This window comes from Danio rerio, chromosome 10, assembly GCF_049306965.1.
Source record: "Danio rerio strain Tuebingen ecotype United States chromosome 10, GRCz12tu, whole genome shotgun sequence".
Taxonomy (NCBI): domain Eukaryota; kingdom Metazoa; phylum Chordata; class Actinopteri; order Cypriniformes; family Danionidae; genus Danio; species Danio rerio.
The window spans coordinates 16,608,562-16,632,169 of record NC_133185.1 but is presented as its reverse complement, the minus strand read 5'-3'; the positions used below and the strand labels follow the sequence as shown (position 1 = coordinate 16,632,169).

The following is a 23,608-nucleotide window of genomic DNA, read 5'->3' as shown; positions in this document are numbered from 1 at the left end:
TTCTCAGAAAAACAGAGCGCTCTCTTTAACCAATAGCTGACATCAATTCCACCTGCTGAATCGGATCAACCTCCTCTGACATTAACCTGATGACATGTGCAAAACACCAAACCTACCAGCCAAACCGACGAAGCCCAATGGCATACCATCTTCTTTGTTTGTCCTGGCCTTAATTTTTAGATGTTAGTTTTAGTCTGGTAGTTTTAAGGATATCTGTTAGCTCGTGTGCTCAAAACAGTGACAAGATTTTAGTTTGGAAAATATAAAACTGATAAAATCCTCCAAAACTTACATTTTGTCACTTCCATCTAAGTAGATCAACCATTTCTTTTCGCGTCACCTCATACTTCAGTTTCTAAACAAAATTTGACCAATCAAATCCTCTCTATTATCTGCCATGCCCCGCCTCCGTCAAGACCATTCTCATTTGCTTTTTATTTGATGTGCTTGAGCTCTGATTAAAAACGAAGTGCAATTGGCAGTTTTTTTTTAAAGTGACTCTGTCTCGTCCTCTCTTAATTTTTCAGTTGATATTTTGTCAAACATTAAATAAATGATGCACATTTCACAGCACTTTGCGGGACTTTTACAAAATGTTTTTCTAAATATATCCATGGTTGTGGTGAAATATCATATAAAACATCATAATTTCTCAAAGCAAAGTTCAGATTATCTTCCATCTTGGTCAACGCAACAGCTGAAAGAGGATCATGTGAACTCATTGGCTGTCGCTCCCAAAAGTTGCTCCTCATTTGGCTATAGTTGCAGCACAGTCGCTTGACATGCCCGCTTCTGGCCACTGATGTGTTTTTCACGGGAAAATGCTAGTTCTCCATTGAAATGAATAGGATGATATCACTTTGTCGCTGCATGAAGCTTTATTCTTTTCAGAGCTAAAGTGGTGATAAATTCTACCTGAACTGTTGAACTGATTGGCCATTGTGATTCTCCACGTGATCCAGACGTTCCTGCATTTGTCTTTTTGGGGGGAACTTGAATGAGTTAGTGGCATTGTAAAAATGCTAAATTATAGATAGCACAGTTTCTGAACCACCAACTGAAAGGTTCTCTTTGGTTTTTATCTTGATAACCTGCTGTTGGATGACTTCATTCACTTAAGTGAGGCTCATTATCTTCCAAAGTAAGTGAAAAACGGAAAAGGTTGAAGAATTTTTCCAGATAATTAAGGGCTTTGGGTAGGTGCAGATTAACACCAATAACTAGATTTTTCTGAAAGTGTTCTCTATATTGATCAGTGTTCTTTTTCAAATATCTCATTTAATATATATTTTTTTTAATTCTGTGGTTCAGAATATGCTGAATGCAACTTATAACACATGCTTAAAATGGTCTTATACTGTTTTACTAAATAAATCAGTAACAGATCTCAAGAGCTTGCTAATCTGAATGTCAGAACTTGGCATATTAATATTTTTTTAAATCATATCATACCTGCCAACACTGCTGTTTTTTTTCCGGTAGTCTCTCATATTTTAAACTCATGTCCTGCCACCCTTCCGTTTTGTTACTTCTCCCAGAAAACTGAAAACTTGCATAATCTTTTTGGTACAGTCTACTAGACCCACTAACCCCCAACCCCTCCTCATCCTGGGTCATCAACTTCGGTAAAGGATCCAATCATCACCGCCGGCCATAACCTGGTCCATGGAATTGTTACTAACACCACAAACAGCCCCCTTCATTCCCAGACTACTGAGGAGTGACCTGGACATTTTCAAAATTATAGGCTGTTCTCTAATTCCACTGTATCCAGAGAGGTCTGACAAACTGCTTTTAATACATTATGATTAAAAATTGAATTGCAAGAAATGTAATGGTAATCCCATGGTAAATAGTGTCCCTTGACAGAGTCCTCTGAGGCATGTTTGGCACTGTTTTAAATGGCTAAAACTGCCAAATCACTGTGCAGAAAATGGCATTTGTCTCGGGAGTGAGTAATGACCAAATGTTCTTTCCCCAGGAATAGCCATCTACAGAGAGCTCTTTTGGGAGCTGTGGTGGTGAAGAAAAATATCGGAAAAGTGGAATCGTTCTCGTTTCTCTCTCTTTTAGCTGAAGATGTATCGGACATTGTGTCTGAACTCTCTCTGGGCAGTGCTGGGATGTCTCTGGCGCTTGGAAAGATGAATGTTTTACAGCGTCACTTGCGATTGCTTTCCCTAAATCATCCCTACAAGGCTAAAGATGGGATAAATGTTTTCGGCAAATACTGTACCAACTCATTAGTTGCCAGATATAATTGGATGTGTCTCTGTGCACTCTGCGCTTCGCTGGTCACATACTCTCACCATTTGCATACAGTCTGTTAAATACAGGCCTGCTATTAGGGTCCAGTTATTTTTATAGCTCAAAAGCAGTTTTTATTTTCTATAAAGCCCGCATATGCAATTCTAAGGGTGTTTTTAATGCAGGAATCCCCTAAAACAAGCTTGTAATATGTTGTATCAGCTGATTAATATTTACAACATTAAAAACTATTCTTAATGCTTTATAATGTATGTATGATACATTATTGCAAGCATACCTGTTAATAGCATATATTTAATACACTGTGTCCTTGCTTATTTTGAGCTCAAGAACGAAACATTATTATTATTATTATTATTATTATTATTATTATTATTATCATTTAAAATACATGTATTAGTTACAAAAAGTCAGTTTTTTTTGTTTTTCACTTAATTTAATTTTACATTAAGGGGAAGGTCTTGAAACCTAATGGCTGTTTATAACAACAATAACTTTTTATTACATAAAGCAAGCAAAACCGCTATACACTCACTGGCCACTTTATTAGATAATACTAGTACCAGGTTGGATCCCTTTTTTGCCTTTAAAACTGCCCTTATCCTGTGTGGCATAGATTTAACAAGATACTGGAATATTGACATGATAGCATCACACAGTTGCTGCAGATATGTCGGCTGCACATCCATGATGCGAATTTCCTATTCCACCACATTTCAAAGATGCTCTAATGGATTAAGATCTGATGACTGTGAAGGCCATTTGAGTACAGTAAACTCATTGTCATGTTCCAGAAACCAGATGATTCACACTTTATAACATGGCGATTTATCCTGCTGGAAGTAGCCATCAGAAGATGGTACACTGCAGTCATAAATAAATAGAAATGGTCAGCAACAATACTTGGGTAAGCTGTGGCATTGAAACAATGCTCAATTGGTAATAATGTACCAAAAGCATGCCAAAAAATATCCCCTACACCATTACACCACCACCAGCTTAAACCATTGATACAAGGCAGGATGGATCCATGCTTTCAGGTTGTTGATGCCAAATTCTGACCCTACCATTCGAACGTTGCAGCAGAAATGGAGACTTATCAGACCAGACAACATCTTTCCAATCCTCTATTGTCCATTTTTGGTGAGCCTGTGTGAATTGTAGTCTCAGTTTTCTGTTGTTAGCTGACAGGAGTGACACCCGGTGTGGTCTTCTGCGGCTGTAACCCATCTGCTTCAAGGTTCGACGTGTTGTGTGATCAGAGATTCTGTTTTGCATACTTCAATTGTACCTGAATATTTGAGCTACTTTTGCCTTTCTATCAGCTTGAACCAGTCTGGCCATTCTCCAGAAACCTCTGGTATCAACAACACTGTTAACCCTTACTGTAGATTATGCAGTAAATAACTGTAAAATAGCCAGTGTTTGGCTGTAATGAAAAGAAACAGTATTTTACTGTAAAAGGAGCAGGATTTGTATGAAATTCTGTAGTGCAAAGAATAAATGACAGTAATTTACTCCATGTACCATTACAGATATTTACTGTGATAATAAATGGTAAATAACTGTTCAACCATTACTGCCCCATCTCCTCTGATGCTTTATGTTGCTATTTTATATTTATTTTATCTCTGTGTTTTCTTTGGTTCCTTTTATGTTTTTAACATTGAGTATCAGGAGTCAACCAATGCCACAGAGCTTATTAAAAGGTAAGTGTAAGATATGGACGAAATGCATTTAAAGGCAAAAATATTCACACAGAGCAAAGAAATTGTCACAATAATTTTTATAATTTTGTTTACTTTTTCTATAATTAATCTAATTTAATTGCCTAGTTTGACCTATAGTTAAGATTTTAAATTGCACTTTCAACTGAATTTTAGTATTTTGCTAAATAACTAGTAAAAATGTGTTATTTAAAAAAAAAAAATATATATATATATATATATATATATATATCTTAAACAACACACACATACATTTTTGCAGAGACTCAATGAATTTGTCTGGAAAACTGGCAAGTAAAAGTGCCATTAACAGTATAAAGGCTTTCCTAAATAAACGTATAAATCATTATATTTGTTGTGTTTTTTATTATTACTACAGATTTGGAACGACATGAGAATCAGATTATTTATTTATTTATTTTTTTCTATGGATGAAGTTTATATTATAGTATATTTTTATTGTTTCTATTAAACGATATGTGCATAACTGTGATAAATGTAGGCAGTTGCTTTGAAAATATGCTATGTACCAGGGGTGTCAAACTCCTGGAAGGCCACAGCCTAGCAGAATTTAGTTCCAGCCCTGCTTCAACACACTACCTTTAGATTTAGTTTGATCAGGTGTGTTTAATTAGTATAACTGCACTGTTACTCTGTAGATTGTGCAGTAAATAACTGTAAAAAACAATGATTTAGGCATCACCACACACTCCCACAGGCTGTCCGTCTTATTCTAAACACAAATGTGTTAGAAAGAGTTTTCAGAAAATGCTGGCCCTTTAAGAGAGTCAGGTGTTTGATTTGTTTACTGCTGAGTGTGCTCTATTCTCTGTCCATCAATTCAGAGGTTGAGTCTGATATGTTTTAGGCTTTAAATAAGAATCTACAATGAGTAAGTAAAATGTGTTCAAATGTTTTTGAGGGTTTCTATAATAAGGCTGTGTTTTAAGTTATATTGTTGTTATCTTGAACTGTGTACTTGAAAGCTACATTGTTAGCTAGTTAGCCTCTCCTCATATAACTTCTTACATTACTTTTGTTTAAGTATATGTATTTATTGGATATTGCATACTGCCATAATGTACAGATGCTAACAGTTGAATGTATCTTTCTGGCAACTAAGCCAATATTAAATTCCATCATCTCAGTAATGTAACATGTGCACATCCTCACAGGGAATCACAAAAACATGATACACATAGCCATCCACACACAAAAGCTCCACTGTCCGGTCCCAGGTTGTGAGTTTGTTGCTAAGTATTTTTCAGAGCTGTGTTTCCATCTATGAATTTATATTAGAAACAATAAAAAAGTTTGTTGTCATGAGGTAATTATAACAATAAAATATTGGATCCTTTGGTTTTTCGGTGTTGCCAACTTTATTTTTGTTTTCTATAATTATTTTAAACTTTTTGAGATTTGACAGAGCTTTTAATTATTTAAAACTTTAAAATTTAAAATAATTATTTTGTGTTTTTTGCTGTTCAGTTTTTTTTTTTTTTTTTTTTTTTTGCATGGTCAGCATTGAGGAGAGAGTAACACATTTCACTGCAGCACTTTGTGTGTGTGTGTGTGTGTCTGTTTATTGGATATGTGATTGTGATAAATGTTAGCAGTTGCTTTAAAAGTATGCTATATACCAGGCGTGCTTAATCCTGTTCCTGGAGATCTACCTTCCTGCAGATTTCAGTTGCTATCCATATCAAACACACCTAAACCAATTAATTAGGACTTGAACACCACGTGATAATTACAGGCAGGTGTGTTTGATATGGGTAGCAACTGAAATCTGCAGGAACGTAGATCTCCAGGAACAGGATTAAGCACCCCTGCTATATACCATGGGGGTCAAACTCCAAGTTACTGGAGAACTGCAGTGCAGCAGAGTTTAGTTCCCACACTGATTCAACATTACCTGTAGATTTCTAACGAGCCTTAATTAGTTTTATCAGGTGTGTTTAATTAGAGTTACAGCTTAAAGTCCCAGTCACACTGCACTTTTCTCCCTTTAGACTTCCATTCATACGCATGTGAATGCTGCAGACCTGGAATGCATGCTCATGCGACAAATTTTACAGTTTGCAGCATTGGAAAGTTCAAGCTTGGAGAACTCTGAACTGCGAAATCACATCATGTGATTGCTTGAGACTAATCAAAGATCAAACCATGACCTCTCTGAACAAAAATTATGGACCAGTTGCTTGCTTTTTCAATCTCTAAATATTTTGTTTAATCCCACTCCTTTTCGCAGTGCCATATGACAGAGTTTTGCATGCTTAAACGTTAGTTTGACTGCAGCCTTGCTGTGCAGACCTGGGGCTCTCAGTAATATGCAAGATGATATTTATATCTGCTGATTTCTTAATTTTGTTATACATTTTCTGTTTTATATTTGTTTGCTGCCAAAACAATAAAATAAATTTGTCAGAATTTACAACTTAATTAATTTAAAGAATTAATAACAGATAAAAATACTAATTAATTTTAGTAACACCTTGACATACTATTGTGTATGCAGTATAATGCTGTGAGTTGTAACACTACAGTACAGTAATTAACTGTACACAGTTTCCAGTTAGTTACCACTACTGCTCTATTACAGTGATTAACTGGCAACACTGTTGCCAGCTACTCACTGCAATGGTTCAGTTACAGTAAACAACTGGCAACACTGTTGCCAGCCACTCACTGTAATGGTTTAGTTTCAGTAATTAACTGGCAACACTGTTGCCAGTTACTTACTGTAACCAAACTTTTACAGTGAGTAGCTGGCAACAGTGTTGCCAGTGTTCTTCTGTAAAAAAGCCTGGTAAGGTCTAACAGTGAAGGCATTTGTGTCCACAGAAATGCTTATCTCTAGATATTTTCTCTTTTTTGGACTATTGTCTGTAAACCCTAGAGATTGTTGTGTATGAAAATCCCAGTCAATCAGCAGACCAGCCCGTCTGGCACGAACAACCATTACCTGTTCATAGTCACTAAAATCAGCATTTTTCCCCATTCTAATTCTCAGTTTGCACTGTCCACAAGTCTAAATGCCTTGATGCAGTGCCACCTGAGGGATAAGAGATCATGGTGGTTCAGCTTGCCCTTTATGCACTGAAATTCCTCCAGATTCCTTGAATATTTTAATTGTGCTATGCAGTTTTAAAGATGAAATATTCAAATGTCTTCCTATCTTTTGTTGAGGAACATTATTTGTAAATATTACAATTATTTTCTCATGTGTTTATTGCCAAACTTTTCCACATGTCTTTAAAAAATTTTTCCCTAATGATGTTTAACAGAGCAAGGACATTTTCACAGTATGTTTGATAATATTTTTTCTTCTGGAAAAAGTCTTTGTTTTGTTTCGGCGAGAATAAAAGCAGTTTACATTTTTTTAAAAAACATTTTAAGGTCAAAATTATTAGCCCCTTTAAGTTGTATACTTGTTCAATAGTCTGCAGAACAAACAACTGTTATACAATAACTTGACACTTTACCCTAGCCTGCCTAGTTAATCCAATTAACCTAGTTAAGCCTTTAAATGTCACTTTAAGCTGTATAGAAGTTTCTTGAAAAACATCTAGTAAAATATTATTTACTGTCATCATGGCAAAGATAAAATAAATCAGTTATTAGAGTTATTAAAACTAAGGCAGTGGCGCTGTGGGTAGCACCTTCGCCTCACAGCAAGAAGGTCGATGGGTCGCTGGTTCGAACCTCGGCTCAGTTGGCGTTTCTGTGTGGAGTTTGCATGTTCTCCCTGCCTTCGCGTGGGTTTCCTCCGGGTGCTCCGGTTTCCCCCACAGTCGAAAGACAGGTGAATTGGGTTGGCTAAATTGTCCGTAGTGTATGAGAGTGTGTGTGAATGTGTGTGTGGATGTTTCCCAGAGATGGGTTGCGGCTGGTAGGGCATCTGCTGCGTAAAAGCTTGCTGGATAAGTGGCGACCCCGGATTAATAAAGGGACTAAGCCGACAAGAAAATGAATGAATGAATGAATGTTTAGAAATGTGTTGAAAAAGTCTTCTCTCTGTTAAACAGAAGTTGGGGGAAAAATAAACAGGGAGGCTAATAATTCAGGGGGGCTAATTATTCTGACTTTAACTGTATATAGATTGATATAGTTTGATGTCATTTCGCAGTACATGTTGTTTATAAGGTGTTGTGCAAGAATTATAATAAAATAATACTTCAAGACTACCTTTGTATAACAATAAAATGAAGGCTTTACATATACAGTAGTGTTACCATTTTTGTCTCTTCATGTCATTCCTGTTTCTCTCTCCAGGTTTGGGCCAGTAATTTTCTTCCGAACGAGGCATCGTTGGCAGAGCGCTGTCAGAGAGACTTTTTGCAGAAGCACGGAGAGCCAATGCTGGTGCAGTACGCTCGGATGGAGGCACAAGCACAGGTAATACACCCACATAAGACACACTTCATAGCGTTCAGGAGTCTGTCAGCAGAAAAACTCCCTATGGATAGTTTGTAAAGACTCTCACAAACACAATGTAAGAGTGCTTTGACAGCCCTGCTGAGAGGGAAAAATTCTTAAACTGGTTTGAGATGCTGTGTTGGTCACTGAGCTGGTTGAGTTTGATGGTTTTAAAAGGGAATTTTCAGTTTTGAGGAAAAGTTTGAAATATTCTTATCACGTATTTGTGAAACTTCACCTTATCAAATGAGGATGATGTGAAGATCTTTACACCATAAAACAATCTGTTAACAAATGATTAAAATTTCATCACTATGCGAAAACGTCATGCAGTACAACCATCAAGTAAAACACATTTCATCATTTTTGGAATACATGTCAGTCCACAAGTCTTTTATAAGAGTAACAATTTTACATACAGTATACAATATATGTCAAAGCAAAAAAAAAAAAAAAAAAGTTTGGCTTGATTGCTTGCTTTCCAATACTGATTTTGCTACAATTACTAAAAAAAAAAAAAAAAAAAAAAAAATTCCTCAAAATTATCATTGGAGGATTCTATACATTTGCACTGAAGTTTTTCCTTTATATATTTTTCAGTTTTTTTTTTATTATTTTTATTATTTCCATTAATTAATTGGGTTTTTACTGGAATCTCATTTGCAAATTGTTTGTAATTTAATATTTATTTATTGTATTGATAGATAGATAGATAGATAGATAGATAGATAGATAGATAGATAGATAGATAGATAGATAGATAGATAGATAGATAGATAGATACCATATGCATATCTTTTAACTGATTAAATCTAATAATATTCAAAAAAAATTATCCGTCTGTCCATCAACCCAATCATCCATTCTTTCCAGATGAGCCCCCACACAAATACAAATTATAATTTGTAATTTATAATTATAAATCAGTTTTTTTAGTAGATTGTGTTTTCTAATAAGAATTTCTTATATATTTAATTCATTTATGAATGGAGATGACCTCTGATGGGCAATTTCAACATGCGTTTGTCAAACATTAATAATATATATTAATATATATATATATATATGACAGACAATAGCTGTTTCTCAATATGCGTTCTTCAGCGGTCTTGCTTCCTCGTGTTCTCATGTAACGTCATCATCAGCTGCCAAAGTTCGGTTCCAATACTCAAGACCGCAAGTACAAGGAGGACGCATGAAACTTCCTGGATGTGATCTTGATATCGAGGACGCACTGATGCAGACTTGAGCACTGAACTCGCTTTTGAAGTCCCAGAAGTTATTGCGACTGGAGATAGGAAGCGCAGCATTTTATTTAGATTTATTATTAAAGTTCAAAGATATCATTTATTTTCCTCCGGAGTATCCCCCAATGACACGGTGAAAGTAAACATCACCATGAACATCTTAATAAAGGAATAAACACATTAAGGGTGTTTATTTGCTGAAATTCATATTAAAAATCTGTTTTATTTATTTTGTGCAATGTATATTGATACTGCTTTTATGCAAAGTATATATTTTGAAAAGGAGAAAAACAGTAAATCGTTGTATGAATGCTATAAGGTTTAAATAATTTGCTATTAAAAACGCGTGAAGGTCATGTGACCATCAGGAAGAACGCAGCATCTCATTTCTTAAAGGATGCATTCTCTGCCTTCGCGGTCTCCTGAGTTCGTTCTTCCGATGACACCTGGCAAGACCGGTCTTCACAAGAACGCAAGTCTGTTCTCTGCATTCTTGGAATTGAGAAACAGCCATTGTTGTTTCACATGTAGAACTGCAGGCACCTATTAAAACAAATAATATAAATGACGAATGGTCTAATTTTCTTTTAGACTATTTATAGATACCTAATTTACATGAAAAGGTGTCTTTTAAACGACAGATTTAAAGGTCTAAAGGCTAGATTTGCCAGTATGCACTTTATTGTTCAGTCTATGGGCACAATAACTAAAGTTGTTATTTTTGCTAATTATAACCATTACAAAACAGATCAATGCAAACTCCATCACAGCTTGTTTTGACATCCTTTAGTGAGGATCAAGCATTATTTGTGTCTCCCACAACAAGCCGTTGTTTCTTTTCACTTGTTTTCTTACTGCTTGTTTGCATTTTGTCCTGTTTGTAAAACGCAAGCCGTTTTACCAACTACTTTATAGGGGCGGCGTTGAGGTATTAGCATTAGTATAAAGCTGTCTGTGTCTTCGTGTGTCACCTGGGCTCTGATCATTATATTGGGCTGGGCAGATGCTGATGGTGTGTTGAATCAGCAGGGAAGAGCCAGGCACACGCCACATTACGCTGCTCTCGCACTTCACCGCTTTCTGCTAACCAAGCATGTAGCGCAACGAGAAAAAAGCTTTCATTAGCATAATGAGCCAGACGTAACTTAGAACTTGGTTAAATCATAGGTAATCAGGAAAAAAAGTGTGGAAAACAGATAAACGCATTTACAGGGAAAAAAAGATGTGAGGCAGATAAATGTGATTTGCATGCGATTTGCAGCTATGTTTTTAAATATGCGTGGTATTTTTTTAAACTGTGTTTAATCACTCTTTAATGATTGCCTTTGTTTACGGTGTTTAATGATGTAAAATTTAAATATTTAAAACATAATAATAATAGTAATATTTTGATTAATTTATTATACTTCAAATAATTAAATAAAACATATATTAAAATAATATTTTATTAAAAAATATTAGGAATTTGTATTATTTAATTTCAATGACATGTTAAACATAAAAATCTACTTAAGCTTTTTTTTTTTGTCATTTAGAAAATTTGAAATAATTAATTTTAACTTATCTGTCGTATTTAAAAATTTGAAAAACAAAACAACCAACCAACCAACCTACCAACCAACCAAACAAGCAAAAAAGCAAGCAAACAAAAACCTACCTACCTACAAGTTTATTGTAAGTTTATTGTTTACGTTATGTATTGAAAATGTAAAATGTTATTTATTTTATTAATTAATTAAGTTATTTATTTAATTAATGCTTTTGCCCTGGATATTTTATTTATTTATTTATTTATTTATTTATTTATTTATTTATTTATTTGTTTGTTTGTTTGTTTATTTGTTTATGTATCTAAAATGAGTAAAAACATATTGTTGCCCTGGATATTTTATTTATTTATTTATTTATTTGTTTGTTTATTTATCTGTTTATTTATTTATTCATTCATTCATTCAATTAAAATGAGTGTAACAATACTGTTGCCTTGGCGAGTTTGTTTATTTATTTATTTAATTATTTACTTAGTTACTTACTTATTTATTTAAATGAGTTTAAACATAATGTTGCCCTGGAAAGTTTATCTATTTATTTATTTAGTTATTTAATTTTTTTAAGAATTTAAACATACTGTTGCCTTGGATAGTTTATTTATTTATTTATTTATTTATTTATTTATTTATTTATTTATTTATTTATTTATTTATTTATTTCAATTAGTTTAAATGTGCTGTTGCCCTGGATAGTTAAACAAATAATATTATATTGTTAATTAATTTTAAAAAAGTTGCTCACTTTGATTGTTACCTTTAAAATAATTAGTTTCCATGCTTATAAATATTCTACATTAATTCATTGCAAATAAGCTTTACAAGGGTATCCCCATTTAGTTCAGGGGAGATAATATTATTATTTTTCCTCATGGATTTGCTGGAGATACTCATCTATCAATCAAGCATGTTATTCTGGACTGTTCTCCTGTCTTTCATCTGTACAAAAAAAAATAGACCAACTTTATTAGTTCATTTGTTCGTTTGTTGACTAATTGATTGATTAATTTATTTGTTTGTTTTGTTTGATTGCTTTGAAACACTGATTTAGTTACAACTAATAATAGTAATAGTAATAATAATAATAATAATAATAATAATAATAATAATAATAATAATAATAATAATAATAATAATAATAAAACTTCTTCCAAATCATCATTTGTGGATTCCATTGGTTTGCTCTGAAGTGCTTTATTTATATATTGTTTAGTTTATTAAATTATTTCATCAGAAATTGTACAGTGTAGTCAGTTATTCATTCATTCATTCATTCATTCATTCATTCATTCATTCATTCATTCATTCATTTTTTTTCCGGCTTAGTCCCTTTATTAATCTGGGGTCACCCAAGTGGAATGAACCTCCAACTTATCCAGCATTTTACGCAGCGGATGCCCTTCCAGCCGCAACCCATCTCTGGGAAACATCAATACACACTCATTTACACATACACTCATACACTATGATCAATTTTAGCATACCCAATTTACCTGTACCACATGTCTAAATAATATATCCTAGTTTAATCTAATGAAAAAATTGCTTTAATACATAATAACAAAACAAATAATGCTTTACGGAAATTATTATATAATTAGTTAGTTAATATAGTATCTTTACACTCAAAAAAGATTTAGGCTGAACAAGTTTATTTATGTAAGATATGTGTTTTGATTGCATATAAAATTTCCATCCTTTTCAATTGCATTCTTAAACATAATTGAACTAATTAACTTGATTGATATTTGTGAGTTAAACATAAACAAAATACATCCAATGCGTTTTCAAGGCTTATTATTAATCCATCTTTTGTGTGGAGTATGGAGTTACTTAAATGTTGTCCCAGAATATTAAATAAATCAATCTCTAATTTATTTATTCATCTCTTGAACTATTTGGATATATCTGGATCTTTTCTATATATATATATATATATATATATATATATATATATATATATATATATATATATATATATATATATATATATATATTTTTTTTTTTTTTTACAATATGCATACACTGTAAAACCCAACAGTCATTTTTTATCGAATGAAATGAGTGTAGTTGACTCAAAATTTACTGAAAGTTAATTCTACTCATTTGAAAAGAGTTTTGAACTCGGTGTTGAAGGCAGTGAGTTAATTAAACACCTCATTACTTCAACTTAAATTAAGTAAGTTCACAGTATTAAATGATTTGTTGCAATCGGTTTCCTCAAATGGTTGAGTTACCTTAACCTTTTGGGTTGTACAGTGTATCTTTTAACTGATTAAATCTAAAAGTATTCGATTTTAACAGACTGATTCCAAAGAATCTAAATAAACAAATCAAACAAAATAAAATACAATCAAAAAGTTAGAAGTTAATAAATGTTAATAAATTAAAATTGTAAAATTGTGAAAAAAAAAAAGCATTCATTGTGATTCTTTTTTTTTCTGTATTTTACTAGTTGTTTTTTTTTTTTTTTTACATAGGTTTGGATCAAATCGAAACCTTGGTGATTATATAAATTACTAAACCACTCAACATTTATATTATACACAGTTCCTTTACTATTTTATTTCAATGATATTCCAAACTACCTCCAGGAATAAATTACCATTAATATTTAACAAGTCCAAAAAACAAAACAAAAAATAACCCACAATCACTGCATTACAGCAAGCCAATTCCACATGAATGCAGAGCTCAGAGCCTCCACTGTGCTCATTTACCACCATTGTTATCGTTAAATGCTGCTCCATTGTATTCTAATACGCTGGATTCTAGTTTCACCGCCTATTCTAGGTACGAAAAATCTCTCGTTGTCACGAGCAGAGCGATGGAAGTGGCCATGACTCATCTCATTTGCACCACAGGGTTTCCCTTCCCCATCCTGGATCTCCTATTATCCCATAACAGCTCCGGCTGACAGGGCCTCCATTCAGCATCTCATGTCTGGCCGACGGGGGGTCAGGAAAAAATGTGCTGTCCAGCTGGAGGCGAAATTCACCACGCTGTTCCTGCGCTTTAGCCTGACGTCCTGTGAATCGCTAATGCTGTCTAGCTGTTCGTTTCCTGGCCTGTGTGTGTGTGTGTGTGTGTCGTTCTGAAACTGGAGCTTTTGCCAAACGTAAATACGATTCGGGCATTGTGAACGAAGCCTAATGAGAATTTCAATTACAGTAAACACAATAACGCCTGACAATCTGGAGGTCTTGGTGATTTATACTGGTGGGGATATAATAAGCTGTGTTTAGATGGCGAACAACAATCTGCCTGTGACGATCGTCATGTCGTGCATGCAAAATGAGACAAATTGTATTAGATTATTGTATTACTGCGATGAGCTTGTGATGGGTAGTTTTTCCACAAGCATTTCTTTTTGTTAACTTTAGTTAACTTAAAAAGATAAGTTGTGTGTGTGCTGGTGCCCACCAGCTGCTAAACAAACATTTGTTTATCGTAAGCATTTTATCATTATTTTTTTAACCCAGTTGGCATTAAGAATGAACATAGACACATTATCTGACTAACATCTAGCAGCTAAATGTGTCTGGAAAAATAATCACAGGCTTTTATTCTCATAAACCGCGCACACGTGAATGTGTCTGAGTGATTTGATTGGCTAAAGTTGACGTCTTCCTTCTGCGTTCACACAGCTCAGCATTCTGGCAAATTACAGGTAATGTTACAACTTCTCTTTCCAGAAAATAGCCGGTATGAATTTACCGGTATTTTCAAACAGGGCCTGTTCACACATACACATTGCAGGTAATTTTCTGGAAAGGTCTGTATGTGTGAAAGGGGCTAGTGTTCTCTTTAACTCATCAGTGTTTTATTTGCAAATTTTTACGCGATATTCCAGTTTTACACATAAGCCTAACTCCTATCTTTGAATTGAAACATAGCTATTGGCAGTCTTCTGTAGACCTTTGGAAAGTCTTTGGATCTTCCACAGCTTTGACTGGTTTAATCTAAATAATTTATTTGCAAGTAATAAGGCCAGACTCCTGAAGCCCATTTTTTACACTTGGCTTTCTTTTTTTTTCCTCTTCTTTTTCTTCTTCTTTCTATTTCTGACGTCCCATTGATATCGAATCCCAGCCGTTTTCTTTTGATCTCACCTCAAGTCATGACCGCAGCTCTGTGAACTTTGGCTACACTGCCTACCATACCAGGATAAAGATGCTTAAAAGACAACTCTTCTCAGTAAGGCTGGAATTTGGCTACATTTTCAATATCGGCTCTTGGCAAACCCTGCAAGCCTTCAAGAAAAAAGGAACCCTGCTAGGCAAGGCCAGTTTCCATTTAGATTGGGGTATTTCTGTTGCTAACAGAAAGCAAGCGTTTGGGACATCTTTGACAGGGCATGTGGAGCGGGCAGGGTGTAAAGTCATGGGATCTTTTGCTGTCAATTGTGTCTCTATCAGCATGGGAACTGCAATGATCTGTAAGTAATGGTGAAAGAAGAGCAGCTGTAACACTGCTTTTAAAGTGGACGTATAGTAAGAACAGAATTGTCTTTCATCTACTTGTTTTTTAGGATCTTGGTGTACTAAAAACATACTAGGAGATCCAAAAAGTTCTTCTCCAAATTAAAAAGAATATTTATAGAAGCTAAGCTACAATAATAAATAGGCTGAACATAAAAGTAATGCTATTTGTGGCTGTGTGTAGAAACTCTGCAAGATCCTAATGTAACCTGCTGAGACCCAGTTTTTCTGTAATTTACTACATCCTTTGGGTTTAAAAATTTTTTAAAATTTAGAGTTTTTACAGTTTGTTTTTATTTTTAATTTTGCAACATGTCCACTATAGTGGACCACATGACCATTTTAGTTTAAATTGACCACGACCAAGACAACAAAACTGTACACGATATGGCTGTAAAGGGATATTAATCCAACATTAAAGTAACAAAAACAAAGCAAAAGCCATTTTTTCCTTTTGTATTCAAATTCCTGAAACATTTTAATCTGAAAGAGAGTCAACCCCCCAAAAAATAAAATAAAAATAAAAAAATAAAACAATAAGTGATGTTAATCCAAAACAAATTTTACATAAAAGCGATTTAAAACCGTTTGTCATTCTCTAATTGTCTCTAATTCTCCAATTGTCTGACTCTAAATCAGAGTCTCCCTCAACTATTTTATAAAGAATCCTCTCTGCATCAGTTCTGCCCCTACAACATGCAGTCATTGATTACATTAAGATGGTCCTTTTGTCCACTATAGTGGACATTTAAAAAAGGATGACATTTTGAAACAAAAACAAGTTAACAGCTTTGAAAGCTACATGTATTGTTTCTGAAACTTTAATAAACAAATATATGTAATAATAAAAGTAATAATAATAAAAAATCATTTTAAAAGCTAAATTTTACATGCCTCTCTCCTTCCCATAAAATGTGCTTATTTTGTATGTCGGCCATTTTGGATGCAGTGTAAGAAGTGGTTCCTAGCATGCCAGCCAATCAAGTGACATGTCACTAGCCCAGGATGTCATCTGAACAGTACAACAGACTTGACAGAGTATCTCAAAAAATCCAAAGAAAATTCATGAAAACACAATGTCCACTACAGAGGACACAAGTCAATAGGCAGGGTCTCAGGAGGGTTAGAGAGGTTTTAAAAAAAAAAAAAAATAAAAAAAAAACATTTGCAGAACATTTGTTCGGGAAGTGTATGAGGTAACACCTTATTTTGATGGTCCAAATAATAGTATAAACTGTCTGCTTAATAGCTGGTGATACAGCTCCTTTAACAGACATTTAATTGACTATAAGAAACTTTGCAAGTAGATGTCCTTATTCTAACCCCAACCCTAACCCCAACCTAACAGTTTATTTATAATCTAATGAGAATTATTTGCCATGTAGATGGAATGTAACTTTAATTCAACAAACAGACCATCAAAATAAAGTGTGACTGTTTATAATATCACACTTGTGCTGTCTTTGGCTACATGTAGGATCTTTAGGGTTAGGGTTAGTTCCATTAACAGTCCAAAATTAACTGTACGGACAATATGCTTCAAAAATAATTTAAACCTCTGGATCTTCGTGAATTCTGGCTGTATGTAAAACCTTTACAACTGCAGATACTTTGAAATATCTCTATGTTAGAACTTCAAACTTCAATAACTTGGTTAAGTTCCTCCTGTCCAAAAAAATTTTTTTTTTCAACCATGCTTCAAAGTTACATTAACTTCTGGATGTTAGCTGTGATGCTTTTGAACTCTTCATGACTCTGAAGATTTTTCTTCAATTGAAAAAAAAAAATGATCCAAGGTTAGGTACATTTTAAAATGAATTTTCTTAACAGTCAAAAAAAAAAAAAAAGAGTTTTAGAAAATCTTCATATTTATTTAATAATAGTGATGTCCCTGACTGCATAAAAAAATAAACTCTTTAGAATTTTTTTTTATAATGTGAGAAATAATTGAAATAAGTTTATTTTTAAGAAGATGGCAATTTTCAGAAACGTAATCCATATTCCAAAACAAGCATTTATCGAAACTGCTTATGGATGCTTACGGTGTTACATATGTGGTATTTCCAGATACGTAGAAGCTTCTTCACTCATCATAAACAATTATAACTACAAAAGGTCATGCAACTACATAAGACTTAACAATTCTGCAGATTCTTCTGAAAGATCACAAATATAAGCCACACAAAATTTACCTTTTTAATAGTTTAATAGTCAGAAACTATTCTATAGTTCTATAGTCTAAAAAGAAGGGAAAAGAAGAAAAACATGGCATAAAAACGTAATACCTTTGGGCCCTATCATACACCCGGCACAATAAGGCACAAGACTTGTTTGGTGCGATTTGTTGCTATTTTCAGACCAGCGTAAATCTATTTTTTTTCCATTTTGCACCGCGTTGTTTAAATTGTAAATCCATTTGCACCTCTTTGTGAACTCATGTGTGTTCCGGTTTAGGATGGAGGAGTGTTAAGGTGCATTGTTGGCACGTTGCTATTTTTGAAGAACTAAAATAGTATGCGCAATTGTCCAGCTGAAAGCAGGTTTAAAGTCCAGCGCAGAGCGCGTTAGTTGTGACCTTAAACATCTACTCATCTATTGCTTAGTGCACATAGGATGTACAGCAATACACAAATATCTGTACAAATGAAAAATAATTAAAATATTACAAAAATCTTTATTTTCTACATAAACGTAAAAACTATTGCCTCTATGCCTTCATCTCGAGTTTTATTTTATTTTTTTTCATTTTTTTATGACAATTTTCTTTTGTTAACTGTTGTTATTATTATTACTATTATTTATTATTCATTCATTCATTTTCTTTTCAGGAAATAGGCCATGGCAAAACTCACCTGACTCTTAAAAGGAATGGGAGATGAGATTGGTTTTTATGCCCCTTATGCTCAAAACACACCCAACTCATTAAGAGAATAAACACAACCCTTGCGCCAGATCGCAAACTGTATTTTACATCCTTAAAATAGCAAAATTGGATTGGGACACACTCTTAATGCTTTTGCAACATGCGCTTTAGACTTTGTGCCTAGATCATTAAAATAGAGCCCTTATACAATGTTATATTTGTGTTGTTTCTGGCCAATGCAACACATTCTTACTCTTGACTTGTCACATAGCAATGTTCAGTCAATACCCCTTTACTCCTTAGCTGCATTTACACTGCAGATCTAGACGGTCTTCTGATTTTATGACAGCATCTGATTTTTCTGTGACCTACTTATGTTTCTTTTTAAAAATGGCTCATATCCAATATCTGCATTTACATTACACATGACAAAGATGAATTGACCCTGGAAAAAAAAGAGTGAAAACTGACTGACAGCTGTGATAATAGAGGAGCATACTTTCTTCATTCCTGTATTTAATCTGATCACAGGGTTACATTTTTCATGTATTTATAGTATTCTTAAACACTGTTTTATTCCTGTCTCGCGTGACTGCTGTTTAGATTTGTTATAAAGTTGATTTGTTATAATTTATGACAAAAAATTTGGCTATTTTCTTTTAATGCTGAACAGGTGCTTTAATATCATATGCATGTGACTTGAGTTATGCACCTGAGTTTAAGTTATTATTGACCTTTGTTCACATGATGTATGCAATAGTTTTATATTGTTTACTTGGCAGATGTTGTGCACTTATGCTTTCTCTAAGAAGCTTTGGCATTGATATGCTAACACGAAAGGCATTGATGATTTTATTGTTATGATTAAATTACAACTTGGGTAATATTTTTTACTGTCATTGAGGTATGAGTCAAAACTACTTTATCTACATTACAATATAAACACATTTTTGATCATGTAACCCACTGAACCTAACCAATTGTCAATGTAAAACATAGGATATAGCACACAAATACCCTAAACCAACAAATTTCAGACTAAGCTGTTTAAGCAGGAGGATATTAAAAACAGAATCTTTGATATACAATATGTATAGCAAAATCTGAACATATAAAATAGTTACAAACACTGTTCTTCTTTGCACAAACGGTTGGAATGTTTAGACTTGGAATGCAACACAATTTGTTTGTAACTATTTTATATCATTGGATTTGCTATAAATACACTGATGTTAATTTAGCTTGTTCAGAGTGGGTTGGTTTAAGGTATATGTGGGGTTTGGTGGTACAAAATATTTCTGAAAGTGTTTACAAAATGCTTTGTATTTTACAAAAATACATGCAAACTGTTTAGTGGGACACATATTGCAAATGACTGAAAGTAGTGGCGCAACCCGCTTTTTGTTAACAAAGTGACTCTGATGTGTCTCTGACCAAGTGTCGATATACTGTATGACAATACAAGAGTAAGAATTTGTTGTTCTGGCTGAGTTTCGAACCTTTAAGTCTGCACATAAAGATGAAGAAATTTATTTTCAAAAGTTAGGCAAGTTCTAGAGGTTCTTCCACATTCCTAAAAAAACATCAGTAGATGCTAAGCTTCAAAATAGACTGATTTCATGCGGCCGACATTTTAAACAGCGAAATTGAGGCTGCGGTGGAAAGAAACCCAGAAGTATCGCGTGAGTCACAAAGGAATGGTGTGTGGCATATGGCACTAGTTTGCTAACTTTTTCTTTCTCAAACACGTTTTAGATTCCTTTCATCATACTTAAGTTAATTAATTCATTCTTTCACCATATTAGACTTGTCACAATACAAAATGTTGTACTGAAATGTAAAAAAAAAAGTTTATTTCCCATTAACATTTAAGCACTGTTGATTGCGTTCTTAAACAGCGCTGATTTGCCATTGTGTTCACGTGCTCAACAGAAGTGACTGTGATTGGCCGTAAAGGTCATCAGTTCACCGCACTTCACCGATGTTTACCGAGTGCAAACACAGACGAGGGATCTGCTGATAAATCCACTGATCTTCTGATCTGCTTTAAAACACCCCATTGTCCGTCTATCTGTGTTTGCAATCTGTGAAGAGCGGTAAACTGATGACCTTCACAGCCAATCAGAGTCATTTCTGTTGAGCACTGGTGAATACTATAACAAATTGGCGCCGTTTATGAACTTGCTCAGCAACGCTTAAATGTTAGCGGACCTTTTTTAAAAGTTCAGTCCTGGGACAACACTATGACAGCCAACACGAGGGTGTGCTACAGAGGATTACATCGTTTTATCCCTCACCGGGTTACATAGGCTGAAGCAGGGAAGCATCCCCATGGTCTTTACCTGCTGCCATGAACTGAAACCTAAGAGGACACTTAAGTGTATTACTCTTAAAGAGATTGTGATGTTGTTTGATGCCTAATATGCTTTTAATTGTTTAAATTAAATTGAACTGGGTGATATTAAAGTGGTTTACACCATATTTGCATTTTGGAATTGTGGCAACAGCTGGAGGTTTGTAGTCCATGTTGTTGTAATGTTTACAGTCATGATCCAATACTTCCAGGTTTCCTCCCATTACAGCCTCGCTTTTGTATTTTAAAATGGCGGCCGCGTGAAATAAGGCTATTACTGTTTACCGTTTATGACATAGTGGTAATGCTGTTAAGGTGGTTGGGGTGCAGTAACAGTGCAAAACAATTGCTGCTAATAGAAAACAAACAAACAAAAAAAAGTTATTGGGGGACTAACTTTTTTGTTTGTTTGTTTGTTTGTTTGTTTGTTTGTTTGTTTGTTTGTTTGTTTGTTATTTTGTGCCCCCAAAACACTAATTTATTTTATATTTGGAGGAAATGTCTACAGTAGTTTATAGAATAAAACAAAAATTCTACTTTGCTCAAATACATTACTATTAATTCTAAATGCAGTGAAACTGAGAAACATTTGTTCTTATTTGTTTTCTAAAGCTGTATGCTTTGTGTTTCAAATGAAGATAAACATTTTTTACTTGACATATAAAATAACAAATTTTAACTGGATTTCAAACTTCAGATTTGCATTATTTTTCTAAAAAATCAGTTTTATTACAAAATCTCAGCTATTCTGAGGTTGGATCCACCATTTCCATCTTCCTATGTTTTTGTTTTGTTGACTATTGATGGGTTGTTTAGCATTAGATACGGTGGTTTGAGTACCTCAGAATGTGTCAATATCCTGGGATCCCATAGAACAGTTTCTAGTGTTTATGTAAAACATTCAACTCTGCGGATTCCAAAAATGATTTAGTAACAGTTAACAAGATCTCTGATCATTTCAATCTGATCTTACGATTTATGTGAGCCTGTGTCTTTTTAAAAGAGGCTTTTATTGAAGGATGGAGCAGTTAAATATTGGACACGATCAACACTGTTTTCTGTGCACTTTTGATTGACCCTAAAATGTCTAAACTGTTTTGTAAGCAGAAATGCTTTGAGTTAGCCAGCCTACTTTTCTATCCACTTTAAACTAGAAAAAAATTACATTCCCTTTAACTTTTACTTCTGAAAAATGTGACATGACCTCTGTTCTTCAGGTGTTTTAAAATCCATTACTGTGCCGTCTTTTCAATTGATGACAGGATTGGTTCTCTGGGGGTGCGAACATCTATTGAAGATCTGATGTAAAATTCCATCACGATTACACACTAAAAAAAAAGAGAGATAACTTAACAGCAGTGACATTTCAAAATGATTTATTGGAAAAAAGCTTATTTTCAACAGTAAGATAGCCAAATCTCATCATCAAAACGGATTGCTGATATGAATAAGAGTTTAGTAAAGGGCAATATCAATGTAAAGAGATTGACCTGCAAACACAAAGTGATCTGGCAATCCTAAAAGAAATCAGAAAATTATAAATATATTTATGGTATTTTTAATAAACTTTTCATTTTGAATTTGTAACTCTTTCACAGTTTTTGAATTATTTGTTTTGTACGCATACACGCACACACACACACACACACACACACACACGCACGCACACACACACACACACACACACACACACACACACACACACACACACACACACACACACAGACACAGACACACACACAGACACAGATACACAGACAGACACACACACACAAAGATAAACAAAGATATATGCATATAATTTTAAAGAAAAATATTGTCACTTGGACATTATTTGTTTTTTAAAAATGGCATTTAATATTAAATATTATAAAAAATATATACATTTCTTATATGACCAATCACACTGAACACAGCTTTTTTCAAAGGCATTGCACTACCTTTTTTTTTTTTGCAACCACAATATTAAAGGTCTTAACTATGGAGTGCTTGACATCAGGCATTTTTTCAGACTTTTTTTTTGACTGTTGGCACTCAGAGCGCTCAGCAAATGGTTATAATGGGAAATAGTCTGTGTGCTAATATATATAAATAGATATAGATAGATAGACAGACAGACAGAGAGACAGACAGACAGACAGACAGACAGACAGACAGACAGACAGACAGACAGACAGATAGATAGACAGACAGACAAACGTTTCATGTAATTGGGGCCTCTTCTTTCTTTTTTGCTATTTTGTTCATATCCAGAACTGAATAATGTTTGATTCTGATAATGTTCATTACTTGTCATGTTTTTCATTTAATAAAAAGGTCCCAAATATCCCTTTTTTGATAAAAAAATCTATTTGTAAATTTGTAAACATATTTGATGTAATATTCCTGATTTTTTATTGCAATAAATGAAAAGTATTTTTAATTGTGACAGATTGTCATTAAATTATATATATATATATATATATATATATATATATATATATATATATATATATATATATATATATATATATATATATATATATATATATATATAATATTATATATATAAATATATATATATATATATATATATATATATATATATATATATATATATATATATATATATATATATATATATATATATATATATATATATATATATATATACAGGGCTTGACATTAACTTTTTTGATCACCAGCCACAGTGGCTAGTAGTTT

At 33.5% G+C, this 23,608-nt stretch overlaps 1 protein-coding gene across 3 annotated transcripts in view; it reads left to right on the top strand.

Moving 5' to 3' along the window:
• galt (galactose-1-phosphate uridylyltransferase) overlaps window positions 1-23,608 on the top strand; it is a 225,559-nt gene that overhangs the window by 58,859 nt on the left and 143,092 nt on the right. For all 3 annotated transcript variants that reach the window (XM_073914180.1, XM_073914179.1, NM_001328380.1), the window contains exon 7: window positions 8,271-8,393. In XM_073914180.1, the coding sequence (XP_073770281.1) occupies window positions 8,271-8,393 (123 nt within the window). The remainder of the gene's footprint in view (window positions 1-8,270; window positions 8,394-23,608) is intronic.